At 35.2% G+C, this 21334-nt stretch overlaps 2 protein-coding genes across 3 annotated transcripts; both read right to left on the bottom strand.

Annotated features, from left to right (window-relative positions):
- Positions 1-2149: 2149 nt before the first annotated feature.
- On the bottom strand, positions 2150-12932 carry LOC133872844 (uncharacterized). 2 transcript variants are annotated; one of them, XM_062310463.1, is made up of 16 exons: positions 12574-12932; positions 11760-11886; positions 11472-11512; positions 9803-9896; positions 8560-9422; positions 7814-7945; positions 6239-6311; positions 5891-5930; positions 5733-5805; positions 5421-5486; positions 5227-5304; positions 4961-5133; positions 3811-3857; positions 2955-3210; positions 2500-2860; positions 2150-2376 (listed from the first exon to the last, which is right to left on the bottom strand). In XM_062310463.1, exons 1-15 carry the CDS (start codon positions 12891-12893, stop codon positions 2514-2516), a joined length of 2730 nt encoding a protein of 909 aa, XP_062166447.1. In that variant the 5' UTR covers positions 12894-12932; the 3' UTR covers positions 2150-2376; positions 2500-2513. The 2 variants fall into 2 exon arrangements, with proteins under 2 accessions (XP_062166447.1, XP_062166448.1); XM_062310464.1 differs by lacking the exon at positions 2150-2376 and having other exon boundaries at positions 2432-2860.
- A 4964-nt stretch (positions 12933-17896) lies between these two features.
- LOC133872845 (cytochrome P450 94C1-like) lies at positions 17897-19904 on the bottom strand. Its single transcript, XM_062310465.1, has one exon. The coding sequence runs from the start codon at positions 19791-19793 to the stop codon at positions 18297-18299; it is 1497 nt and encodes a 498-aa protein (XP_062166449.1). The 5' UTR covers positions 19794-19904; the 3' UTR covers positions 17897-18296.
- Positions 19905-21334: the final 1430 nt, after the last annotated feature.

Here is a 21334-nt window from a genome sequence, read left to right on the forward strand (position 1 = left end):
AATCAAGCAAGAGACTTGTTCATCAATGCTTACTACTCCCTAAACTAGTGCCACTCATCCAGATCGATCTGCTAGTCCTGTTCAACATGAATTAATTACACAGCGTTTGTCTGCCAACGTTAAAACAGTTTCATCGGAGGGTTTAAACTGTAAATATATGTTTGGTCTATATAAGGTTGCGAAGTGAGCCGGATAAATTTACATGCCCAAGTATTACGAACAAAAAGATGACGAAACACTCCCTAAAAAAAAAAAAAAAAAACAAAACAAAACAAAACAAAACAAAAACAAAAAAACAAAACAAAACCAAAACAAAACAAAACCAAAACAAAACAAAACAAAAACAAAAACAAAATTAAAAGAAAAATAAAAAATAAAAAACAAAAGAAGAAGATTAAAAAAAGAAAAAAAAGAGAGGACCTCCTCTGTTTTAATATATATATGTAATATGTATGTATATGTATATGTTTATATTTGTTTTTAACTATTTTTTATTTTTTATAATAAGTGACACTTATCACGATATGATGGGTGTTGATGTGGCACATAATGGATTTTATCAACTTTTTTTAATGGTAAAAACCATTTTATTTATTTATTTATTTACTTACCTCGTAGAGTGTTTTGTCACTTTTTGAACCTTATAGGGCTATTTGTAACAACTCCAAACAACATGGATCAATTTTTCATTTTTCCCTTAATTGTAAAACATTATTAACATTACTCGACACGCATATTGATATACACGTATATATGTTTGTATATATTCGTTTATATGTATATAAATTCCAATAAAGTCCTGTTAGCAAGGGTATTACAAGACTCTTACAGACTGATACGAGGTCGGTCTATAAAACATTTACTATTTTTACAAATTAAACTACCTTGTCATGGTTTATGTGGCACTTATCGCATTAGTCACTCAAAATGTAAATTGTCATGTAAAAATCTGTGTTAACACTACTTTTCAATTAATGTAAACTAGCACGTGAATATGTAAGAGTATTGCAGCAAAAGTTAAACTACCCCAAGAATTTTCCTTTACTTTTGGCCGTTCTTGATATTTCTTATCAGAGTTCATTTATTACAAAAAAAAAAAAAAAAAAAAAAAAAAAAAAAAAAAAAAAAAAAAAAAAAAAAAAAGGTAAAAGGTGGTATAGGAGCCAAGATGATGAATCTTGTTTATCGCCCAACTCGCCACAAAGGAGCCTGCGTTTTCTACATTTCATTATTTGACTACCTCCAGACGAACACTAAAGACACCATTAAACAATGGAAACCCGAAGTCAATAAAAGTGGAAAAACACACCTTTCTCGACTGCGCTTGTGATAATATTTTCTATCTACATTGATTTCCTTTCTCTAAAATTTTATACAAAGATGTGATCTTCTGATTTTCGAGATCATTAATTATGATTAGACAAGGAAGAACAAGAACCTCATCAATTTAACTGGTTGAAGTCATAATCAACTAATCTGGTAGAGCTTCAAATAATTCCAGCAAATAGATGATGCTGCCGACGACAACTTCTATATTAATAACACTAGCTCGTAACCTGTATTATGCGCGGTTTCTTCCTTATAGTTCAATTTCATAAAATAATAAAAAAAAAAAAGGAAGAAGAGAAGCATATAAAATATAGATAAAAAATGAAAACTGAAAAACACTAATATAATATAATAGGGACAAAAATTTCTTATAAATTGGTTTATAGGAAATTTTCTACAACTCACATTTAAAAAAGACATGTATCATTTAAACATGTGAGAAACATATGTTTTTTAATTAATGCTATTAAAAAAGCATTTACGAAGTACATGCTATTTAAATAACATATGCTTCTCACATTTCAAATGACACATGTCAATCTTATATGTGGATTATAAGAAATTTCCTACAAACCGGTTTATAGGAAATTTTTGTCCATATAATAGTGTTATCTTTTTTGTATTACACAAAGTAATAAAAAAACTACTCAATAAACATAATACGCTAAAAAATCATCATGCTCCGTACAAAAAACAACCATAGGAAACTCTCTCTCACCATCATTTTCTTGAATTTAGTGTAAAATTTACAAAAGATAAAATAAGTAATTTGAATGAAAAATAATATATTAATTACATAAAAAATAAAGAAAAAAAGAAGAAGAAAAATAATATATTATTCCATATACATTTCCGGTTCATATGAAATCAACTAATCAACTAATCTGGTTGAGCTTCAAATAATTCCAGCAAATAGATGATGATGCCGACTACGACTTCTATATTAATAACATACAAATTACAATTTAGATACTTCCTAAGCTGGATACGATTCTAATTACAAAAGCCCTCTTCATGCTTCCATTGCTGGTCCGGTCACCGCCGTTGCTGCAGAGCATGTAAGCAACAAATGAAGCCCATGCATGCATGCATACACATACACTGACGCAGAATAAATTTGGGCAATTACATTAGATAGCCAGTAAATAACATGATTATATATATACATACATTAGGGACCCGTCTCATCTCTTCATGGCCAATTTCTTATCGAAATCAGACAATACAATCTCCTGACAACGTACAAGTCCAGCGGCTCCACCATAGCACAACCATCTCTCACTACCCTTGTTCATGTTCCACCTCACCCTATGCATCGCTACAGCTTTTGTGGGGAAAACTTCAATAGTCCGCTCTTCATCTTTTCTATCTTCTTTCCCCTGTGTTTTTAGTGGCTCTTCATCTCTGCATACCAAGGCTAGGTCATCTCCTGAATTTTTCTTACCGCTACTTTTATTTGGTTTCTTTTCGCTCTTGGGATATGCTTCCTCAGGTCCCGATTCCGCACCTGGGTCATTGCCGTAACAAAGGGCTGTAACAAGATTGACAATTTGCTCAATCTTAGTGGATAAAGAAAAAGTTAGGGCTTACAAAATGCATGCGGTAATGTAATTGCCAAAACTTACCTACAGTTTGAGCATCTGTACTAGGACTTTTTGCCATCTTATCACTTGCTTTTTTAACCTGTCGTGACCCCAGTGAGAACTCCCGCAAGGATACAGAGGTGTCCACACTTTTGTTAAGTGACTTCTTTAATGGGAAAGGCGTATTTGGTACTGGAGTATTGATTGCGACAGTTGATTCCTCTTCTGTTAGTGACCCACAAAGAAAATGCGGGGTCCGATTTCGCAAATGATCTTTGTCCACTGCTTTCCTAGTAAGCTGATTATAGACACAACACAATCATATCTAAGAAAAGCATAGCAGCAGCTTGGAACAGCAAACAATTATTATATCATTCCTTCTAAAACTCTTTATGATAGAGGATATTAATTAGCAATTGGTCCCTTTTTGGCAACCACCAGACCAAAGCATGCGCTCTTCAGCAGAATAAACAGAATTGTGGATATTTACAGTACTACAAGACCCCCCCCAGTACATGAGCCTCACTCAAAAAAATCGTTGATTTGAATTATCATCACAGTCAGAAAATGTTGGACCTTCCAACTTGACAAGTTTTACTGATACATTCCACTAATTTCTCCACCCTCCACTATCAAGTATAACTAATCAGTTGGTTCAAGACATACATAAATGTAATATTTTAACATGTTAATCATTTAGGAAGGAAATTTTATTTTTGTTGCACATACCTACAATGTCCAATCCATGAATGTGCAAAAAGGTACCAAGCGAAACAAATACCAAAACTCATAAAGTGCAGAGTTCTCTCCAGAAATGGAAAATAATTAAGCATACATGACAACAAAGATGAGAAGAAAGATCTTAGCTAGTGAGACCTGTAAGGGAACAATAACTCACCTGGAAACGGAGAACTGTACCATCCGCACTGCAATATGCAGCCATGCCTAAGATTTAAAATAAAAAATTCAAAATTGGTGGATAATTGATAAAAGAAATTTGGATTATTAGGAAGGCTGACGGAGTTTTGCTTTGAGCATGAAAACTAGGTTTCCCAAGGTATCACCATATCTATTATTTACTGTGATACAGGAAAACCAAATGCACTTTTTACATAAGCTGAAATTCTATCACTTATTACGAAAGTCATATAAAGGCATAGGAGAGATACTTGTTAGATTGGGGTGAGGTTATGGAAAAATATTAGAAGGGGCTGGGGGAGTTCACTAGTCATACTAGATTTGAGGTGGGAGATGGCTCTAATATTACACTTTGGAATGACACGTCGTGTGGAGATCAGGCCCTCAAGGGAGCTTATCTAATTTTGTATAGTATAGCTCACATCAAGGATGCGTCTGTGGCGGATCATTTGAAGGTTTTTAGTGGCTCCCATCAGTAGAACATAAGCTTTATCAGAGCAGCTCATGATTGGGATGTCGAAGTCTTTGCTTCATTCTCAATTTGTTGTATTACTGTAGACCGGGCCAGGGAGGTGAAGATAAGCTTTGTTGGGTCCCTTCCAAGAGAGGATTGTTTGAGGTTAGATCGTTCAATAACATTCTTGTCCCTCGTGATGGTAATCATTTCCCTTGGAAGTGTATTCGGCGGAATAAGGTCTCTTTGAGAGTGGCATTATTTGCTTGGTCAACAGTCTTAGGAAAAATTCGCACCACGTATAACCTTAAGAAGTGACATGTCATTATGGTGGACTGGTGTTGAGAGGGTTGAGTGGCAATCCCCATACTGCACTAGTGTGGAGGATGATTTCATCCTGTCTTTTGTGGTATATTTGAAGGAAAATAAATAATATAAGTGTTGAAGACCGCGAGAGAACATTGACAGATTTAAAGTCCTTTTTCAATACTCTTTTCCACTGGGCAGCTACTTTAGACTATTCTTTTGTGTTTTATTTTTATGATTTTTTTACCCTTTCTTTCTTTCTAGTTAAGTGTTCATCATGTATACTTCTTGTGTACCTGAGTATTTAAAGATATTTCGATTACTTATAAAAAAAAATATTAATAATAATAATTAAAAAAAACAAAGATACCTGTTAGTCGTGACACTTGTACATTCCAAATAGCAAATGATGAACAGTAATAACTGTGCAGCCCTTGTTGTTTTGTCCCACCAAAGGGTTTTCCAGTGACAGGAGCATCATAGGCAGCCTTAACCAAGCTGAGGATTCTCATTGTTCCATCATCAAAGGATAGAATAACACATCTAAAAACATGAAGAATGAATGCTTCCAAAGTGAGGAGAAAAATCAATTTTGACATAAGGAGCCTAATATTTGTTGAATCAATCATACAATACCTTGGATCTGGCAGCCAATCCAGACTATATATGATCCTTGGCACAGGGTGGAGGTCCCACAAAGGACGGAATGGATCACTGCAAACAATTTAAGTTTATAGCTCTTGAATATGGGATGCAATTAAACCACTACCCATGAATCAAACATATCAAAAAAAATTTTAAAAAAAAAATATTAATCCCACCATACTTACCGTAGGTCCCAAAACTTTAGGCCTCCGTGTCCAGCAGTAAGTATAACATTTGCACTCTCTGGATCACTGATAATCATAAACAACAACAAGAAACAATATTCCATCAAGCCAAATAACAGTAACAACAATAACTTTGGTTACATCAGAAATTTAGCCCCTTCTACACAATGCAACCTGTCCCCATTAAGAGGAGGATTTTAATTGTATATAATCTTATCAGCAGGAATGGGATTCTAGTGAATTGGTGCTGAATAATCTACAAAATGACTAAAACGATAATTTAATGAACATCGGTCTTCTGGCATAACTTACCTTTCATGTGGAGCCCAGGCAAGTGCTCTAATAGGAACTGTATCTGCACTGAAGCAAAGCAATGGCCTCGTATCTGCAGAGCAACAAGTTTCATTTAACTTATATTGTGCCATAATTCAAAGCCTTTGAATTAACCATATTTAGATATTCCCCATTACCTTTCGAGGAACTGCTTGCTGAGAACTTCCATAAAGCAACCTGAATATAAGGCAAACTTCTTTAGTTCTGATACCACAAATGAATTCAAAGTCACAAAGTAGCAGGATCTTTCAAAGTCGACAATGAAAAAAATGAAGCTGAAAAAACTAGCATCGATTTAATCAACAGTTGTTAATTGCAACCATACTAAACTAAGAATGTCTAAAGCAAACTATTTCCTAAATCCCAATCATGCAAAAGCTTGATAGCTGATAACCATCCCCCATATTGACTAGGAGACAATTTGAAGAAAAGAAGAAAAGGCAGAGTAAATAAATAATAAAAAGAACAAAATAATGAAATATTACTGTTCCATCGTGGCATCCAGCAAGCAGGTAATCATGAGGGGGTGAAGCCGACCATTCCACTGTTAGAGGGATGCTACATAACAGATGATGAAGTGCAGATTAGCTTTTAATTAAGATAAAGAAAATCAAATAACAATGTCAACAAAGACAGCTGCCTATAGTGATAATTGGAAATCATTACATTCTACATTAGTTAGATATGTCCAGCTAAAATCCTAAGCCCTCCATAATGATGGAAGTGGAGACCATGACCCCCAGAAAATCTCCTTTAAGGAACGCTTGTTGAAAGTCAAGCAACTCAGCATGCATTCCACACCATTAGGAAGACCTTTTTTTGGTAAGTATAGTAAAAGGAGAACATTCAACACCGTATGGAAAACCTGAAATCTATACACTAAACAATACATAACATACAGACAAGATCCCCAAAGTAATCTAATCTAGGGGGCAGGTGTTTGTGTACATGTTAGACATGTCAGATTTCCAGATATAAAATAATGGGACAAGGATGTGCATGTTCTTCAACTCCTTTTATTCTTCCCTTTTCTGCTGCAGCAGGAACATTCCCTCAAGCTAAGATGCTGGCACGTATCTTGCACCAATACTTGTGCCATACCATGCCAAACAGAGCACTTTAAAGTTAATAGAAACTTCACTTAATCCCCTTGAATTTCCATCGGTTTTGCAATCAACCCCTAAAGCTAAAAAAACTTTCAATTAGTGTATCCAAATTAAAAAAAAATTGAAATGTCACCACTCCCATTAGGATTTTGGGGGTAAATCAGATGGAGTAGAGGTGAAATGTCCCCTATACCCATGTATTTAAAAATTATTTAATTTTTACATAATTAAAAACTCTCTTAAAAAAAAAAAAAAAAACCATAGAACCCATGGCTTGGCCATGGGTCAACCCAGCAACAATTATTTTATTTTATTTTTATTTTTTAAAATTTTTAAACATGGGTATTTTGGCATGCTCCTTTAGCATTTAACAGAATGGTGACATTGCAAATTTTTTAAAGTTTGATACACTAAATTGAGAGTTTTTTAACTTTAGGAGGGTGATTGCAAAATTGATGAAAGTTCTAAGGGGGTTAATTGAAGTTTTCCCTTAAAGTTAAGTGATCATATATACAGAGGCAGGGATACTGCAAACAGCTTTGCCTACTGTGCAACAAAGTGAACTTCAAGTAACCACGTGCTCATATATTTAAACAGTACATAGACATTGAATTCTAAGCAATATGTTTCTTAAATTTTTTTACCAACTCATATATCTATAGAAAGAATGGCTACCTCCCAATTCACCCAGGCTAGAATGGATAAACAAGTTTTCCAATCTTTCACTTAAAGAACATGATTTGCAGTGGAGACTACAGGAGCGAGTATGTTTTTATATTCTTTTGATCTGGAAATTCTAACCAATGAGTGCAACAAGCTAGGGACATTTGATTACAGCATTGCCAACAGAAAATGTGTCTACTTGTAAAGCCTGGTCCAAATGACAAAAGAGAACTTTTTGTTTCACTCCGGTAAACGTCCAAATTAATTATCAAAAAGGTATAACGGAACTACCTCTGTATGCCACCACATTTCAACATTGAGCATCTGAATACAGGTTCCAGTTTTGCAAAACGAGGATCAGTTCCCTCCTGAAGAGAAGAAGAATAGATAACTTTCATTGTACGAGGACGAGGAACCTCCCACCTGTTGATAAGTATGATGTTGGCATAAGAAGATACAAATTACAGTTTGTAATAAATAATATAGAACCATACAAGCAAGTAATTGGTGCAGAAAGAATGATGTAATATGTGATCAAGAATCACAAAAGGATACTGGTCAACACATAATTTATAAGTTTGATTTGTTGCAACACGCCAGTTGTACTATGTCAAAGAGTAGTTTAATATTCAAACTAGGATAACATTTTCATATTGAAACTATTTCCATACCAAGTACAGTATTTGTGATTGGAGAAATGGTACATGCCAAAATCTAATGGTGGTTTTCACTATCATGTCAGGGATTGTGCACTTGGGAGTGCATGTAGCATTTCTCTTGTGCTTGTGTGTGTGTGCAAAATTTTTTGAAACCTCGATATGACACACAATGTTAATATATGCACCCTTCATCCATAATGTATTATCCCAGTATAAAACATAGATCATTAATTAAAAGGTCATCATGAATGTTCCCTTAATAGAACCAAAAAGAAGAAATTGCAAAACCATCTACAAAGAGAATTGACAGATATAGACAAGAGAAGTGGAAACGTAATATTTACGAGAACATAGAAACAACTGAAGCAGATGTCTTACACTTCCAGAGATCCGTTTCCCAGCAAGACAGCAAGATAGCCCATTCGATGCTTGCATTTGGAATCACATGCATTAGAAGGCCGCCATTTCACATCCCATGCAACCTTTCCATTGTGAGCTAGGCATAATACAACTCTTGGCAGAGCAACATCCTTTGAAATCAAGCAACTAGCTGAGCTAATTCCCAGGGAACCATTGTGTGAGAAATTATCACTTGCTGCAGTTTCCTGTCCAGAGTTATGTTGTATTCGATGATCTGTAACAGAAGATCCCATGTCTTCGTTTTGTGCCAATAATTCTGGACTTATATTATCACCGCAACTCCTTGCCCTCTTTTTACTTTTCAATCTTCTGCCCTGCATAGGAGTCTCAACTGCTGGATTACATGCAGATGCCGCTTGCTCGTAACTTTTTTGTTTTTTACCATTCTCTTCTTGTACAGCGTGTTCTTGGGCATTCCCAGAAACCCAATCTATAGCAAGCAATTCTGATGAATCTTCTGGGATTTGAACAGCAAGATCTCGAGCATACGGGTCATTGCAATCCAAATCATCAACATATTTTTCTATCTGGATCTTTCTCGGTCTTCCTTTAGGCCTCTTTGATTGAGTTGTTATGGCCCTGTCATCTTCTTTTGGCTTCTTTCTAGGTCTTCCTCTAGGCCCCTTCACTAAAGTTGAATTTTCTTTCATGTCCCGATTGTTTTTAGGTCCCTGTTTTTGCTTTTTTGTTAGAGGTGGCACCTCTTCCTCATTCACACTGATGTTTAGAAGACACCATATCTGAACGACACCTCTACCAGTAAGTGAGGCACCTATCTTGTGATATGAAGATCCAGGAGGATGAGCAGCAACAGCAATAAACTGGAAATCAAGAAAAAAAAATAAGGCAGTCACAAAAAAATGATTTAATATGAATAATCTAAATAAATTGTCACAAATTTTCTACATAAAATCACACTAGACAACATCTAAAAGCTGTAATAAAGGAATATATCTACTTCTCCTTTCATGTAAACAAAACTGAGAAAGTGCACACAAACACAGGGGCACAACCCTGATGATTATCTATTCCAATATCAACCTTTTCAGAACGTACCATTACAAATGAAGATAAGCTACCTCGATGTAGAATCCCAAAGACCCTTTTGAAAAGTATCAATTACAACGCGCAACACGCAAAAAAACTGCAATAAATTAACTTTTACACGTACGCATAAAGGAAAATAAAGAAAAAGAATTACCTCACATTTGATATGATCCTCAGGCCTTTCATGAACTCTAGGGCACCAATCCAACGCCCAGACATGCCCTCCAACATACAGAACAAAGTCTTTGCTGCAGCAAGATCAATGTTTTTATTTATAATTGCAATATTACAATTGCACCAGCAAGTTTAAACTTGCATTTATTTATAAAAATTGCTAAATGTGAAAAAATGAGCAATAACATCATTAGCTAAAAAATAAGAAAAGCTAGAAGTCCCCATCCTTCTACTTGAGTTACATGTTGTGAAATAAAATATGTAATTGTATTACAGTATTCCATTGGAAGCAGCACTTAACATAGATAAAAGAACAAGTACTGAAACAAAAGAAACTCTTCAAACTTGCTACAAGAAGCCACAGCCCCAAAGAATTCTATTTACAAGAAAAGGAACCAACACAAAAATCTACAATTACGATAGAGCAAGCCCCCCCATAACTGTGTGCAATACAAATACATGATTAAGGAAAGAAATAAGTATCAAGCATGAGCAATATCATATGATTAGAAAAAATTATATCCAGTAAGTCAATAGAGCGCCAAAAGATATTTTTAATTCTTCAACATCATACAACCAAAAAGAACTATCATCCTAAATCTGTTGACATAAGCAGTGGGGTAGTTACTTTTTGTGCCTGCACATAATTTACAAGAGGGTGACATATGCAATGCATTTGCTGACATTTTATATTCCTTTTTTGTGCCTGAAAAAAAGACCGGCACCATTTGAATAATCTGTAAGTACCTTTTTACACATGAACACATAAATTTTTTTTTTTTTTGATAAGTTATACATGAACACATAAATCATGAAGGACGCTTAAGTAATTCAAAGAATCATCATACAAGATGGACACAACTTGACCACCATTCAACATGAATAGAGAGAGAAAATTTCAACATCACGATCATTATCAAACTAGATGTTCATCGACAATTGTCTAAAGCAACCATCATTCGTAAGATTTGTATAACACACTTTCCAGCCATTCTCACAATCTGTTCGACAATCAAACATGCAGAGAATTTTATGTTGCACACGAGTTTAAGGAGATACACAGGAATGTTAAGATAGTTTCCTCCGAGTGTCAGACATAAAAAAAATATCACAGGAATTTTATATTCCTTTTTTGTGCCTGAAAAAAAGACCGGCACCATTTGAATAATCTGTAAGTACCTTTTTACACATGAACACATAAATTTTTTTTTTTTTTGATAAGTTATACATGAACACATAAATCATGAAGGACGCTTAAGTAATTCAAAGAATCATCATACAAGATGGACACAACTTGACCACCATTCAACATGAATAGAGAGAGAAAATTTCAACATCACGATCATTATCAAACTAGATGTTCATCGACAATTGTCTAAAGCAACCATCATTCGTAAGATTTGTATAACACACTTTCCAGCCATTCTCACAATCTGTTCGACAATCAAACATGCAGAGAATTTTATGTTGCACACGAGTTTAAGGAGATACACAGGAATGTTAAGATAGTTTCCTCCGAGTGTCAGACATAAAAAAAATATCACCATCTAAAAAGAAAAGTTCATTAAAACAACTTAAAAGTTTCACAGTTTATCCCTAAATCAGTGTCAACCCCATATTGTCCCCAGAGCTAAGTCCAAAAATAGTACCTGGATTCCGCAGATGTAGCATCCCCAGATGGTCCCTCCTTCTACAACAGTTTGCGAGCCAAATGATCATAAGAAAGGCTAATGGTACACACATACACACATAAATGTACGTATAAAAACAACTACTATAATTCCTTTCCTGATTGAAGTCACAAGTATTTGTTTGTATAAAAAGAATCCCAAGGAAAAAAAGAACAGAAGATAACTTGTATAAAAAGAACAGAATCACCGCCCACCCCTTCCCCTATACCCCAAACTCCAAGGGGGAGAAAAAAAAATCTCATGTACCTTCGGAACAGTTGCAGAAGAGAATTGAGGTAATTTAATTCCACTAACAACATCTTTCCCTTCAAGGCTTCCCACTTCACAAGCAAACCTAACGGCTCTGGGTTCGTAATTAAAATACTTCCATTCTCTGCATAAATGCAATTCTAATTTACAAGTGAACATAACAAAACATTCATAATAATACTAAACATGACAGGTTAAACATTGAATAATAATAATAATAATAAATACCTAAAAAGGAAAAAAGAACAAGAAACTTCAAAAGAAGAAGAAGAAGAAGAAGAAGAAGAGACCAACCACGGAATAGGATTTTAGTGATGTAGACTGAATTGTATCGTCTTTTGCGAAAAAAAAAAAAAAAAAAAAAAAAAAAAAAAAAAAGAAAGAAGAAATTTATATCTCACCATAGAAAGTTCCCTATCACTTTTTCAACAAAAATTATTAACACAGATTTTCCCCACAAGCAACAACCGATAATCTGCTAACAGTCAATAACGTAATAACACCACAATCAAACCCCGAGCTAGTGTGGTATGGTGAATAATCAAACACTCCGAAAAGCACCGTTAGCGCGAACGGACACACTAGTGCTTCTTAACTAAATTCAAGCAAATAAAAGCTAGATAACTTTAACAAACAAAATCGCTGAGCTTGATAAACAAGCACAATCTAAGCTTTGGTTAAACTCATTAACACCCAACTTTGTTTAATTAACCGCGTGGATTTACTATTTACCATGTGTTAAACCAAGGAAATAGACAATAACAGCTAGAGAAAAACCATGACAAGCAATGCCAAGCTCCGCATAGGTTACCTTAAGAAAGTAACTGAGGAGGCCAATCGCTGAACTTCGCTCTCTTCAAGACCACCATCATCGGCCTCTCCACAGAGTTGAGAGATCGTGTCCACGGCTCTGAAGTGATTCTCCACCGAATAATCGAACGCCGAGACCGTGACCCTGGGGCCATTGCTGCAATCCTCAGCAGAGCCCGTTGGATTTTCCACTGCGACGTCGACACCCTCCTCCTTCTTCGCTGTCTTTCCGATCTTCTTCTTTGTCTTCTTCCCGCGCTTTTTGATACCCAATAGCTCGGCGATTGGAGGCTCCTCAAAGGCCTCGTTTGGTTTTTCCATTATGATTTTTTGGGTTTTGGGGGAGTTTGGGATTCGAACCCTACACCGATCGCACTGAAAGAGGCAAAATTCGTAAAGAAAGGGTATTGATTGGGACGCTACAGTTTAGTTGCTTCAGCGCACCGTTTTGAGATTATCCACCAAAACGCACCGCCTTACAGACGTAAATTATTAAAACGGTGACGCCGTCAGATCTAACGCACGCCTTTCGGGATGCGTGCCCGTTTCACAACCGTTCCTAAAACGAAGCGGTATCTTCCCTTTCCATTAAAACGCACCGTTCTTATAATTTTTGCAGTTTTTTTTCCTCTTTTTGTGTTTTTTGATAATATTACGGGTATAATTATAATTTTATCTGGTTCTTGTTAGGAAATTAATTCATGCTATAAACTAAATTTTTATTTGACAATTATCTTACAATGTGAAATAAGGCAGTCTCAACCAACCGTTATATGAATCCTTAGTTAAAAAATAAATAAATCTAACAATCAATTGAAACTGATACATTAAGGGTGCGTTTAGGATTGCGATTTCGTAGAAAATAAATGCAATTTTAAACTAAATCGCAGAACATTAATCGTTTAGAAACTGCGTTTTTAAAAATTACGATTTGAAAACGCTGAAAATCTGTTTTTTCAAATCGAAGGTAAGATGGTGCTTTTTTGAAAACGCAGAATTTTGAAGGCTAATTTGCAATTTTAAAGGCTAAACTGCGATTTTGCCAAACGCTTAACTGCGTTTTTAAAAATTACTTTTTCCAAATCGTACATTTTAAAATCGTGATTTTAAATCGCATTTTTTAAAATCGCAAACCCAAACGGACCCTAACATTATGTGATATTTATGAAATAAAACTGTAGTATATAGCATTAATTCGATGGAGGAAAATAATAATAATAAAAAAAGTGTTTTTGGGTCCTTATTATGGATCATTTTCCCCCTATTTTGAGAAAGTTTCATCCGGTTCTTTTCTAGTTCCTTAAGTTCTTCTCTTGTTTTATCTGTACTTAAAAAAATAAAAATAAAAAAATAAAAAAAAAATAAAAAAAAAAGTTTCTATGCTGGTGAGGTACGGTCCTGGTAGCATAGTGGTGAATTTCGTGCTTGTTGGCACGATGCGACCATTATCAAGTGTCGCGTAATGCTATGTGACCAAGGACCTATTGTCGAGAATAAAGGGATAGTTGGAATATGGTAACATAGAAATAATCCTATGCACCGTGCCTCCCATTGTTGTATGACCAATTGGCTAGTTGGTTCGTTTGGCCCATTCAAGGTTCATGGTTTGGACCCAACTACTCAATTCAGTTCGCATTTTCACCTTACGACCCTCTCCTGTGTTATACTCTCGGACTGGGCCTCAGCCCCAATCATTTCGAACATACGTCAACAGCTTCTTGTAATTATAACATGGGGACAACTTTGATCTTCAAGATGCATGTGCAACTTTTTGTGCACACTGATTAACCAATGAATTGCTTTACACTTAATTGTTTAGAAGGATTTTCACTTTTTCTTAATTCATCGTATTCAAAGCGGAAAGGACCCCACGTAATCTCGATCCCCTGGCCTTTTCCCCTTTTAATAGGGAAAAAAAAATACATTCATTATTTTGTTGCAGGAAGATAGAGTACGTTGTAGCTCAAGAAAAACAATAAGAAAACACGAACAAATGCTCTTTATGTTCAAGAAACACATGGATCCAGGTCGGTCAGAGACTCTTTACCCCCTTTTTTTTGTGCTTTTCAATCTATTTTATTATCATTATTTTATTTCTTTCTTTCTTTCTTTTATCATAGCAGATCTGTTTTTCCACCCAATATTTATTAAAAAAAAAAAAAAAAAATCCATGCGCCGAGCGGCTACTTTCATGAATAGAAAGAAGAATGTATGTCGCACGTACTATAGTAAGGTGGACACCAAACAGGCCCTTGTCCAACCCGTTTCAATGAAGCTTAAGACCACCTTACAACTCGAAAACGACATAATAGAACGAAGATAAATGATTTTATAGTTCAGATTTTATTTTGTTTTATTTAATTGTATATATAGTATTATGTTATTAAGTGAAATGAAGAAGATTCAAATCCAAAAAAGATCTGGAATATATAATGAAGTGAATGATGCATAGTTAATTCCTATTTAGGTGGGATTGGGTGGGGTTGTTAGATATCATGAGCAAACATGTCGACCCACAAAAAATTGAAGAATTCGGAGTAGTGTTGGTGACAACATCAACATGGTGCATATATGCTACCCACTCAGATAGTGATAAAACGTCTGCAACGCATGGAGTTCTCATGAACAGTTGAGATTTCGAGTCATCTCTCGAGGTGGGTGTCCGATTGGGTGTTATATATGCTCTATTTTTTTTTTTATTTAGATTGGGAGTTTGCGAGAGGGGCTCTTCGGTCCGATCGATCGAGCAAGGGGCTCATTAATTAGGGCAGGACCCCTCGCTTGGCCCCTACAATTTTCTTTGCCCCCTAGCTTCTCTTTGAACATAAAATTGTAGGGAGATTCAAATTCGGAGTCAAAAGCTTGCTTGTCCAAATAGAAAATGGGTTGTTCAAGACCTGTTTAAGCAGTACTATAGAGAGTAGATACTCTCTCATTTATGAATTATATTAGCCATCCAAACAGTAATTTATGGGACAAGCATATATAGTAGGTGCTGTTTCTCATTCTATGGTCCCCTAGAAATTGAATACCATTTATTAATGTAATAGATAATTCCGAAGCAACTCCCCCCACCCTAATGAGGGGAGAGTTGGGAGAGAGAGAGAGACTACTCGGCCACAAGGAATGAAGCCAAACAATGTAGGTAGAACATCAACGACGGCCGCGCGCAATCCACCCACAGGAGCTCATGGCTCAAGTTTGAACCTACCAAACATTTGTGTCGATTAGTATTAATAATCTAGACCACTTAAGAAAACCCTAGCCTTTCTTAGTCTCTCTCCTTGTTTTCGAGAGACATCAATGTGTTTGGTAACTGATGAGGAAAAACTAATTCTCTGTACAAAAAAACATGAAAATATGTTTGGTCTCATACTGATTTCTCCATAATTAAGTTGTGTTTTGAATTTCAGATATATTTTTGAAAACTGGTTCCCAAAAAGTTATTTTTCGGAATTTCAGTGTGTGGCACTGGCACCTAATTTTGAGCATCCTAGTAGTACATCATTACAAAACTATCACAAAGTATGTTAGATACGAATTATAAGTTAGTAAACTCATGGAATAACTAGTCTATATATGTATAGTTTGGTAAGATTTTTAATGCCTATTTTCTTCCTCTTAAAAAAGGAGAGGAATATATAAGTATTCCTTTAGGAATATGTCAACTCTATTTTTTATAGAAAAAATAATCACAATTGTTTTTTTTGGAATGTGTGCGGCCAACCATTAGAGTTCCACGTCCACCAGCCTTCTTAAACAAATGGATAATAAAATATAGGTATTTTAGTAATTTTAATTTAATTCCAGTGAAAACATACTTGTTGTCACAAAATTGAGAAATATGAATAAATATTCATTTTCTTAGTAAAATTGTCATTCCGCATGCCAAACGATTCATAAATCATGTTTTGTTTCTGGATATATTTAAAAAAGCCGAACGAAATCCAAAGACTAGAAAATTAACCTAATTTTCTCAGTAAATCTGGAAGACGTACTCAAGGGATAGCTAGGGTTAGATATTATTTGGAATAACTACGTGCGGCTAATAGCTTTGAATGGCAGCATGCATGAGTTGCCATAAACTAATTGCAGCGTATCTAACAGAATAGATAATCTCCATTTCAAATGAAATGGATATTAACTATTTTATTATCAATATTTAATGTTATTGCATTTAACGGTATACATAATACCATGTAATAGATATGTTGGCACGTCATTTAATTGTATTTGTCAGCTTAGTTTATAAGTGAGGCATAAATCATTAATTCAAAACATATATGACACTCTCAAATCCTAATTCTAAATATCATTTTCATCATATAACTGCAAATACTTATTCTTTGGTAACGGAAATGATTTGTAGGAGACGGGAGCACACTCTCTGTATTAAAAAAAATTGATCTTAATTAAAAAATTATCTCTGATGTATTTTTTAATTAAAATCAATTTTTTAATTGAAAAAAGACTGTTAGGGGAGGGTCCCGTGTATCAGGTCCCCTCTGGTAATTTCATTACATTTGTCATCCTGTTTTATAAATAATACCACACGCAAATTAATACCAAAGCATGAGAGCCACTTTACAGTAGTGCATATCATGGAAACTGTAGTCCTTGCCATAACAGTACACACGTGAACACATCCTGACAAGAGATTTTTACCTCCTTACCTTCCAATTTAGGCATCCCAACCACCTTTCTAAGTACAGCCCAATTTTTTATTTTTTGTTCTTTTGTGTTGAAGAAATGAAACGCCAATTAAATTCAGGAAGACGTTGGTTCTATGGTTATAAATATGTGTGTTTATATATATATATATATATATATATTGGATATGACATAAATGTAAAAGTAATTTTTAAATACTGTGTTTTGAATTGTTTGTTTAATATTTTTGTTTTGAAAAAAAAAATATTATCAAAACAAATTAAGCCAATTACATACATTAGATTGATCAAGGCTTCTGAGATCGATCTACCGCAGTTAATTTAAATTAGGTTGTAAACCCACGTGTTCTCTTGGTGAGAGGCAGAAGCTTTTATATAAAAGAAAACGTTTAAGGTACTGAACTTTTATATTGGAAGCTGTTTACAAATTGATACGGTAATTCATGATTAAGAATATATACATAATTGTAATGAATTAAAACCATTTCAAGCCCACCTTTGTTAGGGGTTTTAGTAAGTCTTGGTGTACGTTGTGAATATATATAACCCAAGAATTAATAAAGCTCAAAACAACAGAGTCATTGGTCAATACTAGAATCATAGAAGTACTATATATATATATATATTTACAATAGCTTTAATACACGACCATCATGCTCATCTTCCTCAAAACCTTGTATAAGTCAAATTTTGTAGCTTATAATGGAGTAGTAAACAAAACTGGCGGAAGGTCTAAATTAACATTAAAATTCCACGAAGGAATGTCTATCCGCACAGTCAAAAACACCAGCTACATAATCAAGATAAAAAAGAAAGCTACCGACACCAACCAGACATACTGGTATTTGCAAGTGCCCTATGTAGACATCACAGCGAACGTCACATTCCTCTGCATCAGTACAACCTGCAATCTCATTTGTGCACGTACGGCTAGGCATGATGATGAAACTAAATATGCATCATAATAGTTGCAATGTTGAAGAATCATTCAAACTTTATCCAGATATATATATATATATATATATATATATATATGTGATGATGATTATATGAATTATAAAGCAGTTTCTGATCTTTCTCGTACCAAAACCGGCAGTCCGCCGCTGAAAGAGGCGGTGAGCCCGGGGGAGAACCGCGGCGAGCGGCTCGGTGTCGCCAAGTCGATGTGGAATCGACGAAGCAATGAAAGAGCGACAGTCTTGAGCTCCACTAGAGCCATTTCTTTGCCCAAACAGACCCTAAGCCCAGCTTGGAAAACAGGGTACTTGAAGGGGTTTTCCGGGAAGAACACACCATCCTTCAACCACCTTTCTGGCTTGAATTCCAAGCAATCCGAACCCCATATTTCTTCGACCCGACCCATTGCGTAGGGATGGTAAGTAACCCTAGTGCCTTTCCTCACAAAAGTCCCGTCGGGAAGGACATCGTCTTCTTGACAAAACTTTGAATCGAATTGTATTGGTGGATACAGTCTCATGCTCTCGTACACTGCAGCTTGAAAATAATGAAGCTCCCGGAGTTGTTCGAAGCTTGTGAGCTCCCGGTTTTCTCCGATGACTCGATCGGCCTCTTGCCGGAGTGCTGACCCGACGTCCGGGTGGTTAGCCAACAGCCAGAAGAAGCTAGTCAAGGCTGAAGCAACCGTGTCGCGGCCAGCTAAGAGGAAGCTTATGATGATGTCTCTCAAATATATTTCGTCGTTTACAAAGCTCATGAACCGGGATAAGAGATCTTTGTGAGTGGAAAATCCCACTTTACGCTTCTGCCTAATGACTTCTTGTGCCAAAACGTTGATCACGCTAATAGCTTTTTTTAATTTCTTCTCGCTACCTAGATTGAGCATCCGCTTGATTTTCCAAACAAGCGGAGAGACGGTCATGGCTCTCTCGGCCGACAATTTCGAAGCTAGGTCAAAGGAAACAGCGAATTCCGACATGGGTAGTGACAACTCCAGGCACCTGGAGTCCAGACCGAACGAGAATCGGCATATGCAATCGAAGGAAAATCTTCGAAACACGTCCTGTAAATCCAAAACCCCATCTTTTTTGGATAAAAGCGGGAGAAGCCGGCTCTTAATCTCGTCATTGACAATCTCCAACGCGTACGATCTTAGGGAGTACCTGTTGAGCTCTAGACTCGCCATCTTTTTCTGGAATCTCCATAACTCCCCGTCCACGTTGAATATACCCCGACCCAGAAAATCACCCAAGATGACAGAGAAGGATTTGCCTTTAGGGTAATTCTCAAATCTTGTTTTGAGCATGTACTCCACGTTATCCGGGTTGGCGGTGATCGTGTTTCCAAGAACATGTATGTGGATGGTTCTACCCGGAGATTTTTTCAGAAGATGAGCATACCAATCACAAAGATTGTCAAACTTTTTCGACCAGCTCGACGTGAGATAAGCGTTGCAAATTTCACAGTTGCACCAAGGCTTCTTCAGTCTTAGTAAGCAGAGCAGCAGCAGAGAAAAGACGAGGAAAGAGAATAAAAGAAAGCAAAAGCAGGGGTCTTGAAGAAAATGCAAGAACCAGGAAGCTTGGAGCTCCATTGATGGATAAAGATAAAAAAGAGGAAAGAGTGATGAGAAACCAATGAAAGATTGACAAAAGAGGGACTGGATGCTCGAGTTTTATATTTCTATGTAGACTGCTGATTGAGTTCAGTGGTATTCTCTGATCCCACTGACAAAGAAAATTATAGAAAAATAAATAAATATATATAAAAAGCAAACAAAAATAAGAGCACGTAAAACTCGTGCGCTAAAACAACCCCCCCAATAAAATTACAAGAGGCATCTTCTGTGTCCACCCACGTGCTTTGGTTCCTATCCGTACCAACTGCTCTCTTCTTTATCAACACTTCACATCGATTTTTACGCATATGTCATTCCAATTGACATTATTTGTTTTAACTTTTTTTTAAAAAAAATAATAATTACCACGACATTTAAAATTAGATATTTTTATATTTATCTTTCCAAATTATTTTTAAATTTATTAAAAAATATTATTTTAAAAAAGTATATTGCCAAAAGGGTGGCCCTCTCATATCATCTTTTTTTTTTTTTTTTTTCTTTTTCAAATAGTTATTTTTTAGTTTTTTATTTTATTTTTAATAACTTGAATGTCACTTTCAAAGACAGAGTCAAAAGTTTTTATGGCCGAGATCGGTGACCAAAAATATTTCTTTTAGTAGAAGCTAATAGACTAAATTTTTAGTTTTTTACTTTACATATATATATATAAATTTTATTTTCAACCTTCTATTTTTTTTTTTTTTTTTAAGAAATTGGAGGGCGGGGAACCGTGGCCCCAGCCAGCCCCCCTCTCTCTATCTCTGGTCACTTTGACGCAATGGCAGTATGTGAGGACCTGATGACACGTTTTAAAGCTCGGAAGCATAAATGAAAATATGATATAATTCAAATGGTTAAAGTATATTTTTTTTTTCCTTTTTAAGTGATTAATATTGTAAGTTACTTAAAGTAAGTCATGACAATCCGTATGACAAGAGTGCAATAAATGAATATGAAAAATATCATTATTATCTAAAAATATAAAAATGTAACTAGCACCTACTCGTATTATCTATAATTTTTTTATTCATTAATGATTAAATTTTAATTAATTGTTTGTTTTTAAAGTGTGATTCTTTATCCAATACGTAATGATGAGGGAAATTACACTTACCCTTGTAACTACTATTTTATTTGTTCTAAAACTTCAAAATGTTGCAATTTGGAGTACTGCTATTCTACCAATCTCAGCCTTTCAGTTATATACCCTCTACCATTATTTATTTTTATTTTTTTGTTAACTTAGAAGACTAATGCTTGACATGATGTAAAATATCCCATTACACCCTATAAAAATGTTTGAAAATACAACTATACCCTTAAGTATTTTTTTTCTTTTAAAAAAATAAAAGAAAGAAACAAAGAAGAAAGAAAAGAAACAAAGAAAATTGGCTTGACCATGGCTCTTGAGTTCAAGGAAACAAGGGTGCGTTTAGGATTGTGATTTTAAGCTAAATTGCAGAACATAAATAGTTTGAAAACTGTGTTTTTAAAAATTGTGATTCGAAAATATA

The sequence above is a fragment of the Alnus glutinosa genome, chromosome 7 (genome assembly GCF_958979055.1).
Source record: "Alnus glutinosa chromosome 7, dhAlnGlut1.1, whole genome shotgun sequence".
Lineage (NCBI taxonomy): Eukaryota > Viridiplantae > Streptophyta > Magnoliopsida > Fagales > Betulaceae > Alnus > Alnus glutinosa.